Here is a 27,783-nt window from a genome sequence, read left to right as displayed (position 1 = left end):
GCTACTTTGCCAAGGTCTCTGGGAAGACCCAATCTGTCACCCTCAGTGACAGGAAATTGGTTTGGAAAAAAAGCTATTGTGCCAAGATTGACCATGAAGGAGAGGCCACGTGCCTGTCAAGCATGGTGGTGGTGGCATCATGCTGCAGGGCTGTTTTATTGCTAGTGGTACAGGTACAGTGCACAAAGTGGATGCACTTCTTCAGCTTCTTTTCAAATCTAAGGTAGGTGTTGGGTGTACCAACAAAACTGGTTTTGGATTGGATAAAGCAGATTAACCTTAAGCTTTTGGCTTTTCAAAACACCAACCTCAACCCTCCTGAAAATTTGTGGACTAGGCTGAACAGCATGTACGTGCCAGTAAACCAACCAATCTAAATGAACCCTCCTGCAAAGAAGAGAAGTCAAATATCAAGCCAGAATAGAACCAGAAGCTTGTTGTTGAAGTGCAACTTTCAAAGGTGCAGAGAAATGACAAAATATTAGTGGGGCTGTATGTATGGATACTTCTGACTCTGTATGGATTAGAGAAAATCCAAAAATAAATTCAAACTTGTGCACCCAATTCTTGTCTTTTAAAGTTATTAATATTGTTCGTGGTACAATCTTTCCACTTTGGAAAAAGAACAGCTCAAAGAAATTATTAAAAGCCCTAAAATTACCATGGCATTCAAGTTCAAGGTGAGTGTCTCTAAACTTCTGACCACAACTGTGAATCTGAAGCACGTTTCATGTCTAATAAGGTTCATCCAAAACCACATTATAAAGGTCTGAACTTCACTTAGGAGTTAGCAATGATCCGTGAGGTCCTGGAACAAATCTGTCTTGTCTGGTGACATTCATGTCCAAAGGTGGACCAAGCCCTCTAAAATATGTCATTTTACCTGATATAAAACTATATTTAAACCCCCCCCCCAAAAAAATAGTTGTTAAAGGGAAGGCCTCGGGTGTTCTTGTTTTCCTTTCCTTTTTGATTGACTGAGCAGCAGCAGGTCACAGCAGGCTTTCAGTCGAAAGGCATCCAGCTTTGATAAATCAGCCCCTTGTTTGCTCAGACTTTGTGTCCGTCTGTCTGTGAAGTTATGCACATTGTTTCATAAATAATCATTACCATCACGTGTGACAGGTGGTAATAATAGCGTTAAAACGACAACACCTGCCCAAAGTATGTAGTGGCGCTGGTCTGTCATTTCTCTGCATCGCACCAGGAACACATACTTACTGTAAATGAAAACGCTGCACTCTCATTGGGGACTTTCCTTCTACCTGAGCTGTTTATAGTTCATAACAAGGGCCCGCCCAGTACTAAAAATGAACAGAGTCTCCTTGGAAGGCTTTAGGCGTCAGGCTTCAGGCTCTGGATGAAGCAGAAACGCACACAGTCACACGCCAGTTTGTCAAGCTCATTAAATTAATTTTAGATCCAATTAGCAGGGATTATGCAGGTGTCATCTTTTGGAACAACATAAAAAATATAATCAGGTCATTAAACACTCGGATGTACCAATATTTATCAATATTTATCATCAGACCCTGGGTAGTAATGGTGAATGCAGTGTTGTATTGCTAGCATTAGACTCCACGTTTACTCAAACTCCACAGAAACACAGCTCCCCCCCACACAGCCACCTACAGTACAGTGTACTGTACAGCGTTGGGCACCTTTCCTCTCGGCACAGTGGTGTAAAGATGACCTCAAAGCCTCTGGCTCCAGGGAGTCACCTTATACTCCGGTGTGACATTACATCGTGAGAAAAGCATGCTGGGAAAGCTCACAGAGAGCAGTGTGGAGACAGACAAAGAAGGGCACACTCAAAGAGCAACCTCCTCTTATTGTTGCTCCTAGAAAATGGTGATTAAGTCTGCACTGGAAGCTGCAGCAGACATGGACACACGCGGTGATAAGACATGAAGTCAGATACAGATACTCCAGATTTTGACTCATATCACTCTGTTCTGCACTCTGAGACTAAAGGAAAAAATGTGACTATGAAACAGTCACAAAGAGAAAAATGCCATGGTTTATTAGGGTCTCCTAGCAACACAACAGTACAGCCTTCATGTTTGTTTGACTGATCACATGACGTGAACTTTGCGGTGGTTTTGGGGCTTGTGGTGCTTTTGAATTGCTTCGTATTATACACGCAAGCACAGCACCATGAACATAAATGGGATGGACAAAAATGAGAAACGCCTCCTATAATATAAACAAAACTCTGACATTTCTTTACCTTTTGCTCCCAGGAGGGCCAGCCAGTCGTGAGCAATGGTTCTCTGTGCTTTGTGAAGGTTTTTCAAAGTTTTCCCTTGGACATTGGCTGCCTTTTCTCTTATTTTCAGTCCAGTCCTTGTAACTGGCCATTTTCAGAGAGTCTTGTTTGTGTTTTTACTTATTATATTTCTTAAAACCGACGTATGAATCAGCATCGGCGTAAAAAGGCATCCCTAACTCAAGGGATGAACCTGTGTTGTGTTTACACTTAACGGAGAATCAAGGAATCAATTCTACATTTTCTTTAGACATTTTATTTGGAGAGGTATTCTCAAAAACTAATTAACGGAAAAAAAGTTTATCTGGCAAATATTGACTTTCAAGATCCTTCAATAAGTCGCTGCACCTATTTTTCATTTTCCTGGCAAAGCATAAAGAAATGAGGAGTGTCTCAAAACTTTTGCTCTATCTATCTATCTATCTATCTATCTATCTATCTATCTATCTATCTATCTATCTATCTATCTATCTATCTATCTATCTATCTATCTATCTATCTATCTATAAAAAAAAAAAGGTCACAGGATTTCTTCATCTTCATCTAATTCTACTGTCAATTTTGAAGAAGCCTTGTCAATAAAGGTTTTTTGAATTCAAATATACCTGACACAGCCTACTAAGCCAGTCCTGCTAAGGTGCAAGCTTGGATTTAGCTCCTGTCTGGACCTGCATACCTGTTCCAAGCCGGCTGGGTGACTCAAGAGAGGGAGGAGATCAGGGGGGAAGAGAGGGGTTGAGCAAGGAAGAGAGAGTGTGTAAAAAAGAGAGAGGGAGCGAGAAAGCGAGAGAGAGGTCGGGTGTGGTGAGATGCCTTGAGCACATTCCTGGCAGCTGCCGCGCCCTGTGTTTCAGCGTCTTTGTACCTGCTAGTGTTTGTTATCAGAAGCCGATCATACTTTCTCTCATGGCCCTCACTTTGATTTCACAAACATGGATATAGTATGGTTTCCCTTGTCTGCACTCACACAGCTGTATGCTGTATGCACTTCTTAAGTGCATTGTGCTTAAAGCGCGAGCTCAGGAATATGGCCACTGCAGTGTATGTGAGTACATGAGTACTTTACAGATTAGGACATGGATGAACAGGCAGACACTCAAACAGGAGACACACCCTCGGGAACAGGACTGAACATAAGCCATAACTCTGTGTGTAGGTGTGTGTGTGTGTGTGCGTGTGCGTGCGTGTGCGTGTGTGTGTGTGTGTGTGTGTGCGCGCGCGCGCTATCAGGGGCCTATCAAAGAAGGTGTGTTCTTTATGATAGATGATAGATGATTTAGGACAAAGGACAGCCAAAGTGCGCACCAACACACACACACACATTTCTACCTGCACAGCACTTTGTTTAATGTTATCACTACCGGTGCATTCGAGTACAGGTGGAGAGCCCAGAGAGAGTGAAAAGGCAAACAAAAACAGACAAAAGAAAAGTTAAACTGATAAAAGACTGAAACTGAATGCATTTACTTTATATCAGGAGGAAACACATCACAATAATAATTCATGTTTTCAAGTTTCAGAAAAATCCAAATCCAACCTCATCTCCAGATGATGGTTGGCAGAAATGACCCTGGATCCGTGTGGGATTTGAGGGGTACAAACTGTTGGTAGTGCCTGCACAAACGACTTTGTTACAGTGGACTCTTATAGAAATGAGAACTCTGGAAGTCTGCTGAGTCAGCACTGGTGTTTTGCCATGGAGAAAAACAGCACACTGACTCATTTACAAGGATTCAGACAGGAACACGTTCTCCAAAGAAACCACTTTTTCCTTTAAAGCAGCCAATGTAGCATTTGCAGAAGACAAACTTCTCCCTAACTGCCCATTTGGTGTATTTTTGTGAAATGAGGAATCCCCGATTTAAGGGGATGCTGTGGTTTTAGCAGTTACAGTAAAATGCATTAAAGGTAGCGAGGAAAGATCTTAAACACGGCAGCATAACATCTGATCGTGACAAAGCAAATGAAGCTGTACACAGCAGAATTGTCTTTACTTGAAAAATGCTTCACATTTAATATAAGTTAAAAGCACTTTACTTAATTTTATATATTAAAAAAAACGTCCATCCATTTTGTCTCCCTTCTGGAGCCTATCACTGCTATCACGGGGTGAGAGGTGGGGTACACTCTGAACATGTCTTCAATCTGTTGAGAGACAACTATCACACCTACAGCCAGTTATAGTCGCCACTTAACCTAATATGCACACTTGAGAAAGCCGGAGTACCTGGAGAGAACCCACACAGACACGGAGAGAACATGCAAACTCAACACACACCTCAGCCATCTGGTGGATTCATGCCCAGGACCTTTTTGCTGTGAGGCAACCAATGCCACACCACCCTAAGCACGGCCGATCTCGTATTATCTTGGAAGCTAAGCACCATCGGCGTAACTTTGTGTTGAACATTGGGTGGGTCAAGATCTCTGTCTAAATAAATAAATAAATCTGGGTAAATTCCCAGATGATTAAACATGCAGCTATTTTGCTTTTAATACCTGAAATGAGTAAAGAAAATCAACAGCCTATTTATGCAAGATAATTCCATCCATCCATCTTCATCCGCTTTATCCGGGGCCGGGTCGCTGGGGCAACAGCCTAAGGAGAGAAGCCCAGACCTCCCTCTCCCCAGCCACCTCCTCCAGCTTATCCGGGGGAGCCAAGAGATATAATCTCTCCAGCGTGTCCTGGGTCTGCCCCGGGGCCCGGAGTGGGACATGCCAGGAACACCAACCCCAGGAGGCGCCCAGGAGCATCCTTGTCTGAACCACCTCAGCTGGCTCCTTTAGATGTGGAGGAGCAGCGGTTCTACTCTGAGCCCCTCCTGGATGGCCGAACTTCTCACCCTATCTCTAAGGGAGAGGCCAGCCACCCTTCGGAGGAAGCTCATTTCCACCGCTTGTATCCGCGATCTTAGCTGTTGACTAAGCAGACCTGGGTGGTTTTGAATTTTTGTTTTTTTTCTCTTTCTTCTTCCTTTCTCTCTGACATTTTCTCAGGTGAAGTTGCGGGTCTAGTTCTGGTCTCTCTGCCTGAGGCTGGTGTCTGTCAGTGTTAGGCTCCCTCCGTTTGTGTCATCTGGCTCAAGAATCAACTTACCTGCAATCTGGTAACAACTCAAGTTGTTGTGGTTCACGTTCGCACCTCCAAATGTCTGTGACCCACTCTCAGGATGTCTGCCCACTTCACAGTCTCAAGAAATGAGTTGATCTGGTTCTATTTACACATCATCCTGCTTTATTCACCTCCTGGACAGCCAATTAACTCTCATTTTCTCCCCTGACAGAGCTCAGTGATCCCATTTGCATTGAAGCCATTCTTCTTTCCCAGCTACAGTCCTTCATCTGCTCAGTTTCTTTGCAATAAAGTTTACTTAATCAAAAGCCACTGCTTGTTGAGTCTGCTCTTTTACATTATGACTCCAGCAGAATGAAGCTTGGGGAGGGGCAGCCATCTGTCGCACCGTTTGGGAGTGAGGGGAGGGAGACAGGACAAAGACACATTGTGGAAGAGAGCCAGAGTGAAAAGAGGTGAGTGAAGGAGACTCAGTGCATTATGGGAATCCCCCAGCAGCCTAGGCCTATTGCAGCATAAGTAAGAGAGGATTCAAGGTCACCTGATGTAGCCCTAACTATAAACTTTATCAAAAGTCAAGTTTTAGGTCTAATCTTAAAAGCAGAGAGGGTGTCTGTCTCTTGAATCCAAACTGGGAGCTGGTTCCACAGACAAGGGGCCTGAAAGCTGAAGGCTCTGCCTCCCATTCTACTTTTAAATACCACAAGTAAGCCACCGAGTTAGAGCGGAGTCCTTCACAGTGGTGATATGGCACTATCAGGTCTTTAAGATATGATGGAAAGAAGATTAAACAGGTGGTGATCTCATCTCTGTCATAGTCCTCTGATGTAGTACACGTTGCAATTACAGGTTCACTGGTTTTATTACCATTTAAACAGCAACAACCTGCAGTATGAAGTATATCTCTCCTCTGTAAAATTTAAAGACTAGACAACTGAAACATTGATTAAAATACTACTAATTACAGATTTAAGGTAAAATATTAACACTGATTCTTTGCACTTCTTTGGTGTATGTGCAAAAAGCATAGATAACTACATTCAGGGACATAATTTCTTTTTTAAAGGTTAGTGAGTTTAAGGTTGTAGTTTAAATTAAATAAAGTCTTGCTTGTGTTTATAATGTAGCACTAAAATCCCTGATATGATGCATTTTATTGATGGAGAGTTTCAAATCGGTTGTTTTACTGACAAAACATTTCGCAGTGCAAACAACACGAGAGCAAGCAAAAAGGAGCAAACATCGGACAAACATGTCAAAGAGTCAAGTGCAAGGATGAATAAAGCATTCATTGTACGGACCGCCAGTTGGGCCAAACTCCTGCACGGGCACGGAAAAAGTTTGCGAGTTTGGAGAAACTTCCTCTTTTGCTTGAATCTTTTGCAGCCATGACATAAAAGCTACTTTTGAAACGTGCCCGGGGGAGAGAACTTCCAATAGTCTTCCACTCCCAGCGATCAACTGGTCTGGGAGGAGTCTCACCGGTGGGAAAGCCCTGCCTCGCAGGAGTCGCCCCGACGCTTCCGTCTCCGTTTATTGTGACAGCGGCTGCTGCAGGGTCACACACCGCCGGGACGACACTGAACCCGGGCCTGGAGTCCGCGCAGAGTCCGCTCTGTTTGCCGATCGGCGGTGGAGGGTGCACGCAGCTGGAGACGGGGGGGAGGTTTGGGTGGAGTTTTTTTGTCCGATCCGAGGAATGTGACGCGCGGACGGGAAGCAGACTCGCATCAACGGTTTCACCGGGAGGAGATAAAGCCGTCGGTGCACAGAGAAAAAGAGAGGAGGCGAGTTCAGCAGCAAAGTGAGGAGGTACGAAGTTAAAACGAGGGCAAGCTGAGGGACAAAAGAGCCATTGTCTCGTCCTGCTCTGTTGTGATCTGTCCAGTTTTATATTAACCTCTAACTTATTATCTCCTGTCTTCAAAAAGCGTCCTATTTATCTTCTCCCCTGTCCATAAGCGTGAAATGTGGACTCTGCGGATTAATAAAAAGTGAAATGCAGCCTACTTTCCTCATTTCCTCATAAGCCGCTGGAGGTTTACACAGAATTAAGTCATCCAGGTAGCTGCAGTGCAACAGCGATGTTATTACAGCCCGCGTACACAGAGGGCTCAGTGCTGGGAGGCTGGACGAGACAAACTGTGCTGCTCTTTTTCCAGCCCTGTGAAGACTTTCATAAAAGACCAGAAAAAAAGCACGCTTACAACCTGTTTAGTGCTTTGTCTGCGTGGCTCTGTAGGAACTACAGCTAATAAATAATGCTTGAGAGGGCAGGGACACTTTTACAAGTGTGCCTAATGCACTGGTTGCACAACAGCATGCACGCACTGCCAGTCACTGTCATTAAAACCAACTTGAAATCCTTCCAGTAACACAAAGGCATTAGCCTGTAACCGTAAAAACTTGTTTGTCGAAGAAAGAAACAAACACTTCAGGGAGAATAAAGGTTTTAACCTAAAAAAAAGAAGCAAAATTAAATGTGATGCAAGAACAACTCACTTTATGTTCAAACTATTTAGTCCAAACATTCAGAGTGCATCTCTCTTTCACACCTACTCCCTACCTAAGGCTTTGGTTTAAGGGTTTTTTACTGTGTCTTTATTACAGGCACTTTGGCACTTTTGTTTTGACTTGAGTGTGTATTGATTTTAAACTTCACCATCGCATGCTTTTTCCCTCGCTTCGTTCAAAGTGAGTCACTGTTCAGAAATAGCACGACATGTGGTTATAATTTGAAGAGTAGTGGGAATGTTAGTGCCATTTCCCCCTGCGCTGGGTCTGTGCATGTGCATGTGTGCTTCCCATTATAGGTTTAATCTTGTCACACACTGGCCTTAAGGCCAAGGCTGTGTGCCATTCATTAATTTGTTTGCACTGCTGTGTGTGGTATAGAAAACGGGGGTCTGGTTACAGAGGTGTTGTTATGTATGCGTGAGGTTTAGTGTGTATGAAGTGGAAATATTTTGATGCCATCGCTGCTGGGTTTTCCATACAGGATGACTGCAGGCCTTTAAGGCGGTTGGAAAGATGGCGGGGATCTCAGTGGACCAGTTTTTCTAGCAGTACTGCTGCATTAAAACCCCAGCTACACACACAACACAAAGGGGAGGATGCAAGCCGCCGTGTGTTCTCACATACTGTATGAATTCATTTAAGCTGTCTTTTGTGCAGCGTTCAACAGCCACGCTGAGGTGTGATGATATACAGGGAGACAACCAGCGCCGTGTGTGTGTGCACATATCTACATCTCTGTAGGTTCATCTGACAAAAAAATGTCACTGAAAGGTTCTGACGGGAGCATCTGGAGATTACTGGCTCATCTCTCCAAACCTGTTTTTAAGTATTGTTTTCTCAACCTGGGTTCACACACCGAATTATCACACAGCACGAACCGGCCAATGGTATGCCGGATCAATTGGAGTGTTTGTTTAGTGAGGTGTGTTCGGATGCGAACGAGAGAAAACAGAAAGAGGCGGCGAGGATGTAGTTTGTGTTTTTTTTCTTGATAGTTTGTGTCCTCGGGCTCGCTTCTAACGCGTCTCATGATTCACATGTCAGGACAGATGTAATTTACACTCCCTCTGCTCTTCACCTTCCAGTTTCTCTCCTTCTTTTCAGCATTTGCGCAGGAATGCTGAGAATGGGCCGTTTGTACGCTTCGTGAGCAGACGCTGTGCACGTCTGAATATTTGGTTTATCGGCTCAGAGACGCCGAAGTCTTGCTGCTGCCTTCATGTCCTGTCTGCCAGGGTTTAGTGTTTCAGACCGGCCTTTGTTTATATGGTACATTTAGGGCAGCCTCGTCCTCCTGTGGGCCTCTGAAAGCTTCACAACAAAGGTAGTAAAGACAGGGATCCTGATCATCATGAGACACTTTCTGCAGTTTGATGCTTGCTGCAGTTGCTATAACAGCAAACAAAGCAGCAGTATTTGTTTGAATATCCTACCAGTAGGCCAGGTGAGGCGGGGAAAGTCTGTCATGCTTCTGACATTGTGTTATTCATCTGTTGCCCCACTCTACGGTGACACAGTGATGACGAGGATGCAAAGGAAACCCCCATCCCCCTCTACCCGCCTTGGCTCTTTTTAATGCCACCAAGCTTCTGAATTAACCAATTAGGTCATTTCCTCCCCAGGCTGCCTTCCTTCAAGCTGCTGTCAATGCTTTTGATAATCACTTGATTACAAAAACAGTAACACTACCAAAAATACTTCTTGTTAGTTATTTTTGCTACATTTCTTTCTCAAACGTGACAGTGAACTTATTGCTTGTTCCTACAGATTAGGTTTGTTCAGCTTGCACTCTATAAAACAACTTTCCATTCACGAGGGAATTAACTCTGACTTTTGGACTGTTGTGTTGCTACATGTGAGTTTTTCTCTTATTTTGCGTCTGTCATCGGTTATGCACTTCATTTGCAGCTTCAGTGCAGTACACCTATGTACACAATGGGCACCGTGGTGCTGCAAATGACTTAGATACAAAGAGCAAAACTAGGCAAATCAAATGACTTGGAATTCAGGGGCAAAATAATTCCATGCAACAAGCATGTGTGCCCCGGCATTCCTCCCTGACCACCGTGGAGCATGGAAAGCCAACGGCTTGCCACAAAGCCCTAATTTCAATGGCTCCACATGAATAGGGAAACAGGATGTCAGCCATTTTGTCAGCAGATGAATCACCATCTCGGCAGTCTGTTGCAAGTTATCCCCAGGCCACGCCAACCAGGCTACTCGATGACTCACCAGGTCGCTGAGTAAACCGGGTTGTCCCACTGATTGTGGGTTAGGACTTTCAGCCCTTAGCTATCACCGTCATTAATCTCTCAAGTGTGCTTGGAAGTTTGCAGAGAACATGTCAAACACACACTTGTAAAGCAGGTACAGCCTCACTAAATACTTACCCACCCTACCTGTCAGACCCCGGGTTACACACACGCCCTAATTTGCTCAGACTGTAGGTGTATCCACTTCCTCTTTCGACCACATGCTACATAAGAAAATAAGCCACGTATGTTTCCTAACATTGCCAGCTTACTTTAAATACTTAAGCAGCGTGGTGGTTGTTCACTCTTTTCTCCACCAGAATGCAAACCCTCCAGCATGCAGCTGTCAGGACCACATCAAACATCGCTCAGTGGGTGCTCTGGTTGGCTCAGTGATGGTTCATAATATGCAAGTGTGCTGTGGGTTGGAATCAAGCCTGGGATTTTCATTGTTTCTTTATCTAATGCCAAAAAAAACCCCTCAAAAGCCAAATTAGGTTTTTAGTAAAGTATCTACTTTACCTTTCGAAAGCAGGTACATGGATGTACAAAAGTGGCCAACTAAACACTCCACTGTTTTATTTGGACATCATTTACAATCAGCAGTAATAGATGAAAAGTTAATGGGTATGTTTGTTTGCTGGACGACACTGTGGTCGAGTGGCTGTCTCATTATTAGCTATTTACCAACATACAAGTATCATTAATTACAACAGCTGACAAGTGAAAAGTAAAGAAGAGATGGGAGAGACCATCAACCACAGTGTGAGTGTTGATGTTGCGTAGTTGGTCCATTCTCTTACTTCCCTGTTGGGAGCTCGTGTTTGGAGCTCCACAAGCAACCAGCTGATCCAAGCAGAGTTGGACGGAGCATAAACGACTATGACAATGAAACAAGATTATTTTTAAATTGCACACACACACACCCTTAATGGTGAGTTTTGACATCTTGGTATATATTAATAAGGATGGTTTGATGACCTATAGTTCGGTAGCGGCCACCATGACTAACTAATGCAAATCCAGTTATTTGTTTTATAAGCAGGCCTGAAATATGACAGAAACCACTCCGCTCAGACTTCAAAGAGCTTTAAGGGTTCAACGGCTTTTCTTAGTAAGCTGTCGTGTGTTAAAGAGTTTAACTGACAAATATCAGTATTGGTTGGGCTCCAGTTAGCATTGTTGACTCACTGCAAGAAGTTTCCTGGTTTCAGTCCCGTGGGGACCTTTCTGTGTGTAATTTATGTTTTCCCTGTGCTTTTGGTAGGTTTCCTCCAGGAACTACAGCTTCCTCCAACAGTTCAAACACATCTATGTGATTCTAAACTGCTTGTGTGCAGGATGTCAGGCAGAAAACGTGCCGTAAGAAAGGATGGTTTGCTTGATGAGATTAGAAAAGTGCTATATATTACATTTTACAGCTCAAATTATGTGAACATTTATGTTGGTTTTCGGTGCTTCTTTAGCCGATGTGGTTTAGCTGTTTTTAGCCTCTCACCAGCTGCTTTTCCTAACCGTGTTTTATCTGATGACTGTATTCATCCGCGTATGAAACTAGAAGGCCACACAGAGAAATAACACTGAGGCTAAACCTTTGTTTTATCTTGTTTTTTTTTAGAAAGAGCTCGAGATCACCATCACGTCATTTTCACATTTTTGAAAGCTTCATGAGATTGTTTGTGTGTTTGTGTAGGTGTGTTACCCTTGCTGATAGATGAACAATCAAACCTGCGTCTTAGTCACGCCAAAGTCACCTCTTAAAGTTTGGCATGTGAATCAAAAAATGTCACTATCTGGTTCTCGTTGAAACAGGCGTATATTCACACAGTGTTATGTAACAGCGGACCTGTGACTTCTTTAAGTCATGCCCATCTAAATAAGTTTGGTTGCCATGACCGGCAGATTTTTCAGGATAAGGTCTAAGCAGCAACATGAATTATGACGCACCAGCGTGGCAAGTTTACTGTGATATGAAAGAACCTGTCTCTACAACTCCTCACGCCTCTCCCACCTCTCCTCTTGCTCTCTTTAATCTCGTCTCCTCCCTTTGCTTTTTCTGTATCCAGCTGTTCCACTTTGTTCTCACCTTTATATACAGTCTTTCAATAAGCCGCACTGAAGGTTGATTAATCGCTGGTATTATTAGAGTGAAGTCTTTTCATTTAATTCAATTAATCATACTTGAGAAATATGATACTTTTACCTGTTCTACGTTTAAGTTGAAGGAGTTGCTCTCTCATAGCACCATTCTTTTATGCATGCTTTCTTCAGTATTACTCATTACTACCTGCAATCCCACACAATGTCAAAAAGTATTGTTAGTTTCATAAAAGTATTCTAATTGTGTAGGCAAGCAATAAATATCTGTTACAGTTGTTAACATTGAGACAAATTTGCCTGTTAAACTGTTACTTGCTGCTAAGCCGCCGTTGACTCAGCGACAATAGTTGCTTTGTGTGCGTGGTTAAAGGTAACGTCTGTTTGTGTGTCCAGACACAAAGGTCTTTTCCTCTCAACACCCAAGGGGATATTTTGTTGAATCATAAGTATTGTGTCTCATGGATGGGGGAGTGGTGTGATATTTACAGTATGTGCAAATAGAGTACAAAACCAGCTGTGATGACGTTAATTATTAATTATTGTGGGACCTCATTTTATATTTTCCTTTTCCTTGCAGGTTTAAATTCCTCCTTCCTCACCTTTTCTTACTCCTGAGCCTTAAACTTTGACCTGACCCCCTCCAACCATGCCGCACCGGTCTCAGAGTTCATCGATAGGCGATAACCCTCTCGACCCAAATTACCTTCCTCCGCACTACCGTGAGGAGTATCGTCTAGCCATTGATGCTCTGATAGAAAATGACACTCAGGTAAGCGTTGCTCTAATGCATGAAAACACATACACACAGCTTTTACGATCTCCTAAACTTTTCTGTCTCTTTGCACACCAGGGCTACTATGAATTCCTCCAGAATGCAGATATGGCCGGTTTTCTGGCACAGCCAGAAATTGAACACATCAAGTCGACAATCCAGGGGCCTAGCCAGCCCACCGGCGTCCCGGAGCTGACGTACCACGAGGGAGGCGTCGAGGACGATGGGTCTTCGGACACCTACTGGCCAGTTCAGTCGGACCTGGCTGCCCCGGGGCTGGATCTGGGCTGGCCGCAGCACAGTTTCGTTGATCCCACAGAGGTCACAACTCTAGTCAACCCCTCTGATCCTGACATGCCGAGCATAAAGGAGCAGGCGAGGAGACTCATCAAGAACGCACGCCAAGTAAGCAGAAGAGGATAAGAATGTGTTAAAACATGCAGGAGTGGTTTTGTTTCACCTTACAGTAGAAAGAAAAATCAACCAAAAAAATTCAGTGTTTATAAATTCATATATTTAAGGTGCTGACTCAGAACATGGCACATATCCAGTTTCACAGATAAAACACGAGGAGCTTTTATTTATTTATAGGTAATACTGCAGTACAAGTCTTATTACATCAGAGTGTTATTACCTTAGAAGATAGCGAGAAGAAGCGAGATAGAGAGCTGCCAGGGACATGGTGTGAGCGACGGTTATGTTATCTCGCTGCTGAGTTCATCTCACTTTTTATGCTCTCTGCCAAGTCTGCCACCACGCCCTTTCAGAAACATTTGTAACTGGCTTGCCTTTAGCTAAATAAAATACCTGATTAATGGAAGCGAGAATGCCAAATCCAGTGAGCAGTCAAACTTGTTGGTGTGGTGGGTTGTGTGTGTAACTGTCCTCCATTTCTTGCCCATGTGTTTATGGAATACATGTCTGTATCCTGCCAAAACTCAGAGTTAACTGTCAACAAGCACACAGAGGACACTCAACAACACCCTCTTACTGAAATTTATTCTTAAATCTTCTATAAGCCTTTTTTAATTCGTTAGTGTCATATCTGTTGCTTCCACTGGTCTGTGCTGAGTTCTTGTGGCTGATCTTCCCACCATGCTTTCCACATGTGGGTGTGAAAGGGCAAAGAGGTCCCAGGATAGCCGAATATAAATATTAATTACTACAGATCAAAATACCAGACTTCCTTTTGACTACAGTTGTCCTGACTGAACTGAAATAGACTTTTGTTGATGAAAAAGAAAAACTTTTTTGTGTGTTTGCTCCTGCTCCAGGTTATCGCTGTGGTGATGGACATGTTCACAGATATTGACATCTTCAGTGACCTCTTGGACGCAGCAGGACGACACGTTCCTGTTTATATTTTACTGGATCAGCTGGAGGCTCATCACTTTGTCTCTATGGTCCTCAACTGCAAAGTCAACCTGGAGTTTATTCCGGTCAGTTTGAATTTTATGATATTATCTGAAAACAACATTAAAAAGAAAAAGGCGCTAACAGCTGGGTCTTGTTATGTATTTGCTTATAATTATCAGATATGCATGTGTAACAGAGTTGAAATTCTGATTTTATAGATGATACGTGTCCGGACTGTGGCGGGAATACCTTATTACACCCGGACAGGGAAATCATTTAAGGGGCAGGTGAAAGATCGTTTCCTATTGGCTGACTGCAGAGCTGTACTCAGTGGGAACTACAGGTGACTAATTTAATAGTATTAATAACATCAGCACTCAGTTATTCTTTAAATAATCTTTGCCTCTACTGTTCTTTATGTTATAGTTTCATGTGGTCCTATGAGAAGATCCACCGCTGCATCGCCCACCTCTTCCTTGGGGAGCTTGTTGCCACCTTCGATGAAGAGTTTCGCATTCTGTACGCTCAGTCAGAACCTCTGGTTATTGACCCAAACAATACAGCGCTTACTGTCTCTGATCCCAGCAGCACCGGCAACTATTTAGGCAGCCAGTTTGGATTAAAGAGGTCCCAGTCTTTGCGTAACACAGTAGGTTACCGAAGGCAGCCTGAGATTCCCCCTGCCTTCCCCTATGGTGACACTGATCGTAACCCCGTGCTTCCTTTCCGGAGAAATGACGCGTTTCGTCAAACCCTGGAGCCCGGGACAGGAATTACTATTGGAAAGTATTCACAGCAGCAGTTTCGTCTTCAGCAGTCATTCCTGGAACAGGGGCGGTCCATCGTGTCCAGGCAGATGGAGATGAGCGCCAGTGCCTTCAAGAGGCACAGCTATGCAGAAGGAACCCAGGAAACATACGCGTCTTCAAGACAGTTTATGCAGCAAAGAGTCATGAACAATCTGGACGAGACAGACTTCCACAGGTAGGAAAACCTTTAAAACCTCCTGCTGTGATCAGAATAATGCAGAATTATCACATGGACCATAAACATAAAATGTATGGTTTATTATTAAGTTATTAAACAATAAACAATATGTGCTGCACTTTCGTTACAGAGAACAGATTCAAAGCAGCCATTTTTACAGTGAAGGGCCCGGGCCAGGTTCTGGCCACGGACACTTCGACAGACTTCGAGGCCGTCCTCCGCACCTCTCCATTGACCAGTATTCAGACTCAAGTTATCGCTCAGACCAGGAGCCTCCACCTGGGCAGTATGGCAGAGACTACTTTTCATCTGAGGACCTGAGAGGACCCGAGGGCCACAACGCCCCTCCGTTAGCTGGGAGGTATGGGGGAGGATCCTCCCATAAGAGGCCAACCATAGGACAGGCGTATGCTTGTCAGAGCTCACCAACACACCCCCACCCACCTGAGAAGAAAAACTTTAACAAACAATTTGATCAAGAGCATGAGGAGGACTCAAGTGCAAAGCAAGGCCTGAGAAGCTGGAGAATCCACTCCTATCTAAATACTTATGAGGACACTGGAGAAGAAGGCCTGGCTCAGCCTATGGGTCCTGATGCTTTTGATGAACCTTCTCAAGCTGTGCAACCAACTGAAACTGAAAGTTCAGCTCCACGCTATGGAATAAAAGAGCCACCAAATGTTCCTCCCAAGCCCAGACCTGATATCCTGAGGCCACGTTTTGGAAAGCCTAAACTACCTGAGAGCAGCAATAAAGACTCTGGCCTACCAACGTCCAAGGATCTACTTCCTTCCCGCCTTGTACTGGACAGAAAAGAGAGGGAGGAGGAGAAGGAAAGAGAGCCAGAGAGGAGTAAAGCAAGGGAGGGGGGCACAGATGTGGAGGCGAAAGGTGCTCCAGAACTCCTTCTATCCAAACACGAGTCATTCCGGTCGCGTGTTAACCCGCTCCTTCAGCGCAGCTCTCGACTGCGCTCCTCACTTATATTCTCATCTTCTAAAGCAGAGATACACAGTGGTAGCTTAGGTCTAAAACCAGCGACGGAAGAGGATGAGGAGTTGGATTCAGTGCGCACTTCATCCATTGTGGCCCAGATCCTAGAAAAGAGGAGGTCATTAACTCGTGAGCCTTTTGATTGGCGAAGGAAGACCGAGGAGAAGAAGGAGAAAGAAGAAAAACAGGAGAAGCTAGAGGAAAAGGAGATACGGTTAAAAGATGAGATTAAACCTAAAGAGGAACCTAAAGAAACTAATGAAAAAGTAAAGACAACATTTACGCTTGAAAAACCTAAAGTCACAGATTCATCATCTCTGAACATGAATGATCCGGCCAGCCGTTTGCAGTACTTCAAAGACCTAGCTGCCAAGACAAAAGTCTCGAAAACAGAGACAGAGCCATCGCTAAAAGCCTTAGAGCCCGCTGAAAAAAGGCAAGATCTTTCTGATAAACCTCCCAACATTACAACAACTTTGAAGACCCCAGCTGTCACACTCAGTACAGCAGAGCCTGAGCAGACAAAGCCAGACGTCTCAGCAAAACTGGCTGAGATCAATAATCGCAGACCTTCAGTCAGTTCATCAAGGCCACCACTAATCTTTCCCAAGCCTTTTATAAGCTCACAGAAGCCTTCAGAGATAGTGCAGTCTCAGAAAGAGGAGAGTGCATCAGAAGGTCAAAAGAAAGATCTATTCAAGTCTCTAAAGCCTCTGCATTCACCTAAGATCTTCAAGAAGGAGCCGGTGAAACTTAAAGGGATACATCCTCGTCGCATCTCCTGTGGGGAGGAAATTTTGACCACAGATGCTACAGACGCAGAGAAGACTGAAATGAAAAAGAGTCGCTCTCACAGTTCTTCAACTCTGTCACATGAAGACTCTAAGGAAGGGCTGCAAAAGGTTATGGGCTCTACCACGTCCATCAATACCATTGGTGAGGGAAAGGGTGAGGGTAAGACACTCGACTTCCTAAAGAAACAGACTCAGAGGCTAAAGGGATTCCTGGGACCCAAGGACAAAGAAAAGAAAACCTCAGGAGAGGATAGGGGCATGAGCACGGTCATAGAGGTCACTGACAATTCGAGCAAAAAACAGAGCTCATCGTCTAAAGATACAGCGTCTACGACTGCTGATCAATCCACCACCAATCATAAAACATCAACAACCGGAACATCTGTCATGTCCCGATACCAGCCCGCAGGCGGCTCTGTTCTGTACAGCAGCAACTTACGAGACGACACCAAAGTCATTCTGGAGCAAATCTCCGCCAACAGCCAAAAGAACCGCCAGGAGCGGGAGGAGACGGGAGGGAACAAAGATGGAGATGCTGGAGATAAAGGAACGGAGAAACAGAGCTCCTTAAAAAGGAACCGATTTCTGCGACCGCAGGGCAACAACCAGGAGCGGGAGGGACTGCTGAGGAGGATAGAGAGCCTGAGGAAGGAGAAGAAGGTCTACAGCCGTTTTGAGGTAGTCTATCACAGTAAGGGAGATGTTTGCAGCGTAGATGGGAAAGCAATATGAGGAAAAACAACAACACAAAAATATGTTTAGGTGTAAACCACCAAGAGGGGAGGGAAAGGAATCCAAGAGGGAAACCAGGGTTTTAGCTTAAAAATGATATATTTTGAAATGTTTGAAAATAGTGTTTGTTCTCAAAAAGCAGCAGATGAATGTTATAAATTAGCTTCTGAGCAGTGACTGGCTAAATGTGATTGTCTTATATGTACAGTAAGAGACTGGCAAAACCACAGTTCATCACTGTTATGGATTTTTATACTACTTTAAAGAGAATCTGCTTTCAGAAAAAATAATTAACAGATTAAGCTGAACAAATGCAAGCGTGATTATGGCGCAAAGAGCACGGTACGTCCTGCTGAAGGCCAGCGAGGAGGAAAGGCAGGAGGTAAAGAGATTTCACTGTTATCCCTGTTGTTCTGTTAACAGATGGGGAATAACCTGGGATAACGAAAGATGGAGGAGCGACCTTTTACACGGAAACTTATTTAATGCAAGACTATCAAAAAACCTCTACTGTCCACGTTTGTGCCAACGACATTGTGAGAGTTCCTCTGGGCCTTAACACTACAGCGTTTTCTGGATTTTTCCACAAGAAGTAATAAAACTTGAAAGGACGACTTATAAAATGGTGAAAACAAACTCAAGTCATTGAGTCTGGAATGTGCCTTTTTGCCAAGACCTTGTTCTATTTTTTTGCCTTATATGGTGACTGAGAGAAACAAGACTCTACTTGGATACTGGCTTAATGGGCCGGTATGTGTCTCAAAAAAAAAAAAGAAAGGTAGCACAGGTTTACCTGTAAATGAGCTTTTGTGAACAGGACTAAAAGACGAAAAGGGAAGTGTTGCATCTGAGAATCAAAAACATATAATGTGCCAGTCACAAAACACGGCACACGTGTAGTACCAGTGTTGTGTGCAGGCCACTTTGTAGATGGAGCTTGCTTGAAACTGAATGGGAGAAAGTGTCTTTGTGGATTCACCATGTGCCAGTGGCCCATTGAGGGTTTTGCCAAGGTTCTGGTGGGGGGTCATTATTATTAGTAGTATTAGTATTAACCTGGACAAATAACCAAAACATAGGAATAAAAAGACAGCTGATGAAGAGTAAAGGGTAGAGAAGAGTGAGATCAGAGGGTAGAGTCAGTGTGAAAAGTGTGGGAGGAAAAAACTGAATCAGAAGGTGAAAATGTTGGGGGACTACAGTTTGGATGGATGGTAGCGGCTGTGGTGAACGTAACACACTCGACTTCTTTCTAATAAGTCATATACCCACTTCTCAGGGTTGAAAATAAATAAATAATTCCTAGGAGACCTAGACGCTTCCATGGAAAGGGGAGTGGTGTTTATGTGTGTTAGTGTTCGCCTCATGTAGCGTAAATAAATATGCAAGAATTTCTAGTTGGCCTGAATCAGAGTAAATGATAAAACAAAAAACTGACCTCCGTTTTCCTTCTTGAAAACCAAGAATTACCTCTACAAGGTATACAAGAAAGAACAGGTATATTACACAGTACTGGAGCAGCGCCACGCTTCCTTACATAACTCATTTAACTCCTGAGAGCTACGCCCTGCACAGGATTCCTAACTCCTTTGTTGGTCGGCACAAACTATTAAACCAAAGACTTACTGGCCTCGTGTTGCCTGATATCTCGACAGGGCATCAAACCACTTACGGTTCACTGTGTTTTTGCTGAGTACGTCAAAAAAGATTAAAGTATATGTTGTATGGCTGTAAAGACACTTCTGGGTGAGGGTGGGGTGACACTTGTTTTCTACACAGGATTATGCTGTAAATGTTTATGTTAAAAAAAAGGGGGATTGTTTATATTTTAAGTGATGAACTAGATTGTGATCGCCCTCACTGCGCTCTGAACGTGCCTTGTGTTTATTTTGGATTATTTGAATTGAAATGTGAGAATGTGGTTTGTCTGTAAAATAGAAAAAAGAAGTAAAAAGAAAAAGCAATTGGCATTAATTCGGGGAAGTCATTGTTGCACAGGTTTAATGTGTTCTTTTTTAAACCTCAGATAGTATTACATTTTGTTTGAAATACTGCAACAAACTCTTGCATTAAATCTCTTTTAAAATTGAACGCGACTGTGTCTCTGTGCATATGTATGTATGTATGTATTTGTATGTATGTATGTACACAGCAGGTGTGCATGTAAACTGCAGGGAAGGGTTGTGCTACTTTTAGGATTTCAGAGTGATGAAAACAATGTTACAACAATTCAAACAGGCTTTATAGTTTTTAAATATATGAACACAATAAATAACCTAGTATCAAACAGATGACAGTATATAGCATGTCTCTATGTGAAAAACACTAAGAGATCAACCAGAATTTATCCGTACAGCAAATATATTATATGATATGAGAAAAAACATCAGAAATACCCAGAATTCTGTGGTCAGATATCTCAGCTGGATGTCAGGGGTATAAATAATCACTTAGTTTGAACGATTCCAGCTGATAAAGTTGAACTTGGAATTTGGACAAGACAGATGTGTAATCACAGCATATACCTCTGATTCTTTAAATCAGAGCAAATTTACTCCTGAGTCTCTGCAGCTGCTTCCTGAGCCTGCTTCTGGTTCTTCATCTTTTCCAGCTCCTCATCGAGGTTGTGCAGCTGAGTGAGCTTTAGCTTTTCTGTCAAAACACAGAAGAAATTCAGTGACAGTGCTGGAAAGTGAAAACAAACGCTGTATTCACACACATACAACATTTGTGCTGAGAGAAGAGTGTGCGGAGATGCTTACCAGCTGCCAACAGCTGGCTCTTTGTATTCTCAACACTCTTTAATTCATCTGGGAGTCTCTCTGGAGTCTGAGTAAAGTCATAATAATAATATAATAATAAAGTCACATTTGAATCTTCTCACAAGAGTTGTGGAGAGAATTTAGCACAAACACTTACAAAGACATAGTGCAGATTCTTGTGCTGGTCTATCAGTTGATGAAGCTGGTTTTCAAATCTCATCCTGCAGAAACATGAGTTTCTAAATGTGTAACAACAGCCAGAGGTTTTTCACAGAAAACGAGTCTTTGCACTATTAAACAGTACCGCAGTTTTCGGTGTTTAAGCTTGACATCCTGGATTTCATATCTATACTGCTCCAGCAGCTCCTCACTTTTCTTATTCAGTTGTAAATGTCTGAAACACACACACAGATATAAACACAAAATACAATAAAACTTAAAAAGATTAAAACTAATAAAAGATTTTCAAACAATAAATGTAATAAAAAGCAGATTCTAATCTTAAATAAAAAACCATTATATCTCTGACTACCTGTTTACACTGACTGAATGTGGGAAGGTGCATCCTTTTCAGGTATTTAATTGAATAAATGGGCAGATTGTGGGCAATTAAACACAATTGAAAGAAGAAGCAAAAGCTAAGACAGCAGTATCGGGCTGTACAACATTATCTAACTATATAAAGATTCAACCCCAAATAAAATAAAAATAAAATAAAAAAAAGTATCCAGGATGCTAAAAAAGACAGATTACTGCCATCTAGTGTTCAACATCAAAAAACACAAATGAAGCCCATTGATGGTTCAGCAAAGAATGCTCCTTATGACTGAGCAGATCCAGTAAATCTCTTCAAACTTTCAGCACGGAGCTCACCTGGCAGCGTCCTGCTCAGACTCTTCACACTGAAACTGCAGCTTATTGCACACCTCTGAAGAAACAGACGAGCAACTATGTTCATCAGTGGGCTCACATTTAATGCCTGTACACTTATAAATGATGAACTATACGTGTACAACTGTTTGCCACTAGCACTTGCATACCTTCCTTTTCTTTGTGGATTGCCTCCAGTTGGAAGACTTTAGTTTGTACTGTGAATCAAGGACAGTATCTCAGTTGCTGGTTTAGTAAAGACTGTGTGAAGATCATTAACTTCGTGTCTTACAGTTTTCCAGCTCCTTCTCCAGTGAGTCACTGACTGACTTTGTCTTCTCAATTTCTTCTTCCAGGGCTCTTTTACCTTAAATTGAGAACAATGCCTTAGACACAGCACAACAACATTACATAACATAGGTTTCCAACAAATAATACAAAGACAGGATAAACTTTGCAAAATATTACAATTACATTTCACAAGTTAATCAGAATGGCTCTTAAGGGGTGTTGCTGTTCCCCAAAAGAGGGAGATACTAATCATATCTCATAGCTCTCCATTCATCATTTTCTGCAACTCCATAAATGGAGTAACAGGTAAGGATATACCTCACTGACGATACCCAACCATAGTTCACAGAGACATTATCAACAACGCATATGCATGTTTCACTCACGGTTTGAAATTTCTGTGTAAATATTTAGCACTTACATTCTGCCTATAGTGCTATAAACAGCACGGATGTTATGTAAATTTGTAAAGAAATTGAGCTATATTCTATAATATTTCTGTTAAAGTAAACAGGGAGCGCGTGTTCATTAGCATATCGCTATATACTGCGCTCTCATTGGTGCGCATAAATAACGTTTCTATCCCTCCGTAAAAAAGTTGTTAACGTGTTTTTCACGTTGTACGCGTGTCTCATCACTTGAGAAAACATGAAAATGTCACAAATTCGCATGCTATCGCGATTTTTGTCTAATATAAGGAAAATTATACGGGGCTTGCTACCGGAAGCGGAACTTGTGACTACCTCCCATTTGGATAGAGACACATTATGAGCTGACAGACGGACTGGTTTGTACTAAACACATGTACTTAGTTACATGCTTAGTGCTCCTACAGATCAAGTGAATAAGCTCATTATTCGACAGATAAAAATGACGCCAACGGCGGATTTATTAGTTATCTACAGGCCTTTGTATAACGACACGCATGCGCGTCGCTATCGCAGGTCAACACGAGACGGAAAGACACGACAACGAGTTCGTTTGCTTTACACGAATCCTTCGATTAAGCCAAATTTACTGCAAACACAGCAAAACCAGGCCCACAAGGCTTCCGATAAAACCCAGAGTCGTTTATCATTTTTATTATTAGTAGTAGTAGTAGTATCATCATTATTATAGGCGAAACATTGTTCGTCTCCCCAAAACTCGTCTGAAAAAACCGGGGAGAAAAGGATCACCGGCAGATGTCGCTATTGAGTCTGAACAGTCTTACCGTAAACGTTATATATCTGCCGTCCTGTTACAGTTTTTGCCCACTGCTTGAACACATTTTGCAAAACTCCGCTCTCTGTGCCAAAACTGTACACACAAGTACACATGACACAACACTGGGAAATATACCATTCACATCTGTGCCAAATTGAAACTCTACTCCCAAAACCTAAACTCTGCTGTCAAAACCTGACATTCCTTTGTCAAAATGTAACTCTGTTGACAAAATGACACATACTTGCATCATATGCAAACACTGACAGATCAGGGGGAACACACTAGTCTTCTTTATATAAAACACTGCAGTCCTTGATTTCCATTGTTTATTCAGAAGGCACATTTACAGGAGACACATTTTCAAACAACCAAAAACGCAAATAGACCTACTCAATATTGTACATTGCAGTACCATGAATTCAGATAAAGCAAAAAAAACAACAACAACACAATAATACTGCAATAGAAAAAACACTATACTGTAAACACAAAAAACCATGACAATTGTGCATAAGTGGGCTCATGGATCCCGCCGTCTGTTGGGGTCTGGCCACAGGACCTCATCAACATCGCAAGCAATGTCCTCTCCCGCTAGGCACCGGGGAAAATATCCTCTTGCATGTCGAAACCATCCATGGATTGCTGTCACCTGAATGTCGCCGCAGGCCTGTTCCATTGCCTGCAGAAGAGGCATGCGGGCATGTGGTTGGCGGTCATATACTCGCCATCTCCAAGCCGAAAAAAATTCCTCTATAGGGTTCAAAAATGGTGAGTAAGGGGGCAAGTATACCACTTCAAATTGATTGTGGTTGGAGAACCAGGCCTGGACCAGAGCAGCCCGATGGAAACTGACATTATCCCATATCACCACAAACCTGGGCTGATCTGGTCTGTTCTGTACAACTATATCATGGAGAGCATCTAGAAATGTGAGTATGTGTTGGCTATTGTATGGACCTAGCATTGCATGATGGTGCAGAAGTCCTCGAAGGCATATGGCGGCACATAATGTGATGTTTCCCCCGCGCTGCCCTGGGACGTGCACAATTGCCCTTTGGCCAATTACATTACGACCCCGTCGTCTTGTTTTGCTCAGGTCGAATCCAGCTTCATCAATGAAAATGTATTCATGAGGCTGTGCAGCTCCATCCATGGCCAAGATTCTCTGAAAAAAAGGGGAACATATCACTGTACTACAGTGCTACACATTCAGCACCCTCACCCCATCACACAGGTACCTGTGTAGCTCTCAGAATAGATCCATGTGGTACTGATATGGTACATATTCAGCTGCTACTGGACTTCACCAATACTCTATTGTAAATGTAAGGGACAGTTACACGTACCCGTACATATTCAGCTCGAAGTCCTTTGACCCTGTCACTGTTCCTCTCGAATGGGACTCTGTAGAGCTGCTTCATGGTGATGCTGTGTTTACCCAAGATGCGTCTGATGGTGGTGATGCTCACATGGTCTATGTTGCTGAACACTCGCCTGTCTGCAAGTATTTTCCGTCGTAGCTGGTGGAGACGGATGGCATTGTCTGCCCTCACTAGGTCCACAACGGCAAGTTCCTGCTGTTGTGTGAACAGGCGTTGCCGTCCTCCCCCAGAAGGTCTTCGAGTCATTCTGGAGAAATATGCTAATTTGTTGAGAAACCATCCCAACAACAGACTGTTCTCTCTGTTGAGGTCAGGAAAGCGATTCCGCTCCCTGAAGACCAACACAGAGAGACTGAGGAGGAGCTTCTTCCCGCAGGCGATACGGTCTCTCAATCACACCACCACACAGTACTGACCCACACATATGGTTCTTACACACACACTGGACTTTCTGGACATTGTTTTTGCACAACACTGGTCACTATATTCTTCATTTCCAGTTAATACTTGTACAGCTGCTGTTATTGTGTATATATTTATTTATATTTAGATTTCTTCATACATTCTTATATAGTTCTATATTGTGTATTGTGTATTTTGTTGTACAGTTATTTTATTTTCAACTTTAATTTATATATTTTATCTTATTCTTCCCAGTTAAATTTACCCTTCATTCTAATTTGTGTTGTACAGTTATTTCATTTTTAACCTTAATTTATATTTTATTCCTTCCTAGTTAAATTTACCCTTTTTAATTTTTCATATTTATTTCCTATCTTATTCATAGCCTTTCCTTTTTTGTTTTCTTTAGGTCACGAGCAGTTGTCCAAGCATTTCACTACATATCGTACTGTGTATGACTGTGTACGTGACAAATAAAATTTGAATTTGAAATTTGAATTTGATATTGTCATCGGTTTGCTTATTTTTCTTACAGTACTTTACTGTATGTACTGTGTCATCCACTGTACAACACTGTACTTCAATATAAGGAATCAGCCACTTTGGCTGCAAAAGGAGCATTAGCACCCCGTACACTTGATATGGTAATGTGATATACTGTAGAACAGTGTTATAAAACCATCTGAGTAGAGCAGAAGGTATGGAGGTGAAGACATACCTGTTTTCTAGTCGGAATGTTCGTATTACAGATGCCACTGTGAAGCGGCTTAGATGTGGGTGGACTCTCTGCCCAGCTTCCCTCATAGTCAGGCCATGGTTGATGACATGGTCCACCAAAGTTGCTCTTATTTCATCAGAAATATGGGTCCGTGCATGGCCTCTTCGGCCTCCTCCTCCTCCTCCTCTTCCTCCTCTACCTCTTCCTCTTCCTCTTGCTCTCCCTCCATCCATGCTTGCAAAGTTCTTGAAATGGCTACGCTGAGGGCTTTTTGTAGTTGGCTAATTGGTGTTCGGTTTTGCAAGTAAGTGCCTTCAGGTGTGTATTTGAGTGGTTGCAATTACCCGATGTGTTTTGTATTTTGGATACATGTGTTTTCCGAATGGCACCCTGAAATTTCATTTTGTGAGCGAAGTGTCTTATGTATGAAATGGAGTGTAGCATGCAGGACCATGTGTGTTGCATAAAGGAGTAGGTGTGTTGCATAATTGGAACTGGGGTGCAAAGCAGCGCTTTTGTTTAAGGTAGGGGTACATGTGTTTGAGGTATGGTAACAAAAGCTTCAACTTGTGTTACTTTAGTCTAGGCATGGGTTCATGGTGTTCATGCAACGGGCAAAAACTGTAAGTAATACATTTAGCAGCTATTCAAAAAACATCTGATAGAACAGATCAATCATACATTACCCTGTTTAAGCCTCCCGAGTTTTCCGATCAGCTGTTCAACCTTTGGCTCGTGCATTTGTCCACCTGAAGCGCACGGAACCGTATCAGGCTCGAGGTTTTGAAGTTTATCAGTGTGCAGTGAAACGTCAGCTGGTTTACCTCCTCTCAGCGGTTTCACATTAATCATGTTCTCGATGCTGAACCCTGTCACGTAATAAAGTGAAACGTTAGAGTCATGTAAACTTGTAATAACTTTACCTTTCTATAATATTCTTACTTACTCTGGTTATAATCTGGTAATAAGTACAAAATAAATAAATAGTTACTTTTATAAATCATCTTTAACCTGAGGTTAAATTTAAGCAGGTAAGGTTTTCTGGCTAGCTTGAACACCTGCCCGATAGGTAGCCAAGTGGAAACGCTAGCTTAGTTTTTTTGCTAACCTAAATAAAGACTTATTTAGGCTAATATGAGAGGCTTTAATGTTTAAATTAAGATGATGGTAGAATATTTCACAAAGAGGTTATACTTAAGGGGTAAAATACTGAACATTTACTTTAAAACCTTTGGCAAATATGAAACCAACGGTTGTTTAGCTTTTTTTTTCCAGGTTATTTTTTAGATCAGTGTAAATTTCTCTCTCCAGCTTAATGTACATCGCTTTACCTTCGAAATCACTCATCTCTATCCTGACACCACCTTGTTTTCTTTAACTGACCACAAGAGCAACTGACAGCTTAACTGACGCGCGAAGTTTCTCCTCCTTGCTCCGCTCTCATAGGTGGGGCGGCAGCACGAGCCGCAGTACTGACGGGCGCGTGCACAGCACTGCATGATATTTAGCCCTTTTGCTTATTTATAGCGTAAAACAACTTAATATTACAATAAACAAATCATAGCTGAAAAACAGGGTGGTATGTGCTTTACCTGGTAATTACAGTTTCACTATAAATGTTTTTAATTAGCATAAAGCAGGAGCAAGACATGTTCGTGTCCGAGTGCATAATTCATGTTTAAAATAATGTATTCAATTATGACTGTTGGAATTTTTTCAATACCCCCCCAATGCAACTGTGTAAATAAACTGACCAAGAAGACCATTAAAAGGGTGATTATAATATGTTATCATTATTATGTACATAATACACTTATTTTTTTTTTAAATTTTTATTATTTTAATTTTTGCTGAAATACTAAAAAAATGTCCTGAAATGTGATGTTTCTAGGATGTCAGGGTAGCACAAAGGTTTTTATTCATCAATTTTTTGAGTGAAGTTAACCAGAGCAATATGGAAGCTCCTTTCCACCACTGAAAAATGGATTTAATAAATTCACTGACTAAACGAAAGGGTAAAAAAAAGAAAAAACAGAAAGAAAAAAAAAGAAAGACCATTTCAGTAAAATTTGATTACTCAAAAATGTTTTCATTTTCTCACCATTTCCAGTACTAAGGCTCAGCTCTAATTTGTAAAGACTTTGTGATACCAACACTGAAATTTTAATATAACAAATTGTTTTTACTTCCAAAAGGCAAATCAAATTTGGTGTTTATATTTTCCTCCCTTTAGTGGCAGAACCAGTCTTCCACAGAGCCAACCTACTGCACTGGCTGTGCTTTGTTTTTTTATTTAAAACA

The 27,783-nt window shown here is 42.4% G+C and overlaps 3 protein-coding genes and 1 non-coding gene across 5 annotated transcripts; 1 reads left to right on the top strand and 3 right to left on the bottom strand.

Annotated features, from left to right (window-relative positions):
- The first annotated feature begins 4,355 nt into the window (after window positions 1-4,355).
- fam83hb (family with sequence similarity 83 member Hb) lies at window positions 4,356-19,939 on the top strand. 2 transcript variants are annotated; one of them, XM_026156180.2, is made up of 8 exons: window positions 4,358-7,157; window positions 12,792-12,983; window positions 13,065-13,391; window positions 14,261-14,425; window positions 14,561-14,685; window positions 14,769-15,326; window positions 15,460-17,794; window positions 18,272-19,939. In XM_026156180.2, the coding sequence occupies exons 2-8, from the start codon at window positions 12,861-12,863 to the stop codon at window positions 18,290-18,292; spliced, it is 3,654 nt and encodes a 1,217-aa protein (XP_026011965.2). In that variant the 5' UTR covers window positions 4,358-7,157; window positions 12,792-12,860; the 3' UTR covers window positions 18,293-19,939. The 2 variants fall into 2 exon arrangements, with proteins under 2 accessions (XP_026011964.2, XP_026011965.2); XM_026156179.2 differs by having other exon boundaries at window positions 4,356-7,157; window positions 15,460-19,939.
- si:ch211-199g17.9 (synaptonemal complex central element protein 1) lies at window positions 19,660-27,740 on the bottom strand. The gene is made up of 9 exons (XM_026156183.2): window positions 26,814-27,740; window positions 26,169-26,351; window positions 21,773-21,847; window positions 21,651-21,698; window positions 21,484-21,538; window positions 20,915-21,004; window positions 20,768-20,831; window positions 20,611-20,677; window positions 19,660-20,500 (listed from the first exon to the last, which is right to left on the bottom strand). The coding sequence occupies exons 1-9, from the start codon at window positions 26,827-26,829 to the stop codon at window positions 20,400-20,402; spliced, it is 699 nt and encodes a 232-aa protein (XP_026011968.1). The 5' UTR covers window positions 26,830-27,740; the 3' UTR covers window positions 19,660-20,399.
- Window positions 21,962-26,157, bottom strand: LOC113014562 (uncharacterized). Its single transcript, XM_026156182.2, has 2 exons — window positions 24,327-26,157; window positions 21,962-24,145 (listed from the first exon to the last, which is right to left on the bottom strand). Exons 1-2 carry the CDS (start codon window positions 24,606-24,608, stop codon window positions 23,501-23,503), a joined length of 927 nt encoding a protein of 308 aa, XP_026011967.1. The 5' UTR covers window positions 24,609-26,157; the 3' UTR covers window positions 21,962-23,500.
- On the bottom strand, window positions 21,968-22,100 carry LOC113015459 (U8 small nucleolar RNA). Its single transcript, XR_003271128.1, has one exon. It is a non-coding gene; the product is annotated as a U8 small nucleolar RNA (small nucleolar RNA).
- Window positions 27,741-27,783: the final 43 nt, after the last annotated feature.

Source organism: Astatotilapia calliptera, chromosome 22 (genome assembly GCF_964374335.1).
Source record: "Astatotilapia calliptera chromosome 22, fAstCal68.1, whole genome shotgun sequence".
Classification (NCBI taxonomy): Eukaryota; Metazoa; Chordata; class Actinopteri; order Cichliformes; family Cichlidae; genus Astatotilapia; species Astatotilapia calliptera.
The sequence above is the reverse complement of the archived record's forward strand: the minus strand, read 5'-3'. Positions and strand labels throughout refer to the sequence as shown.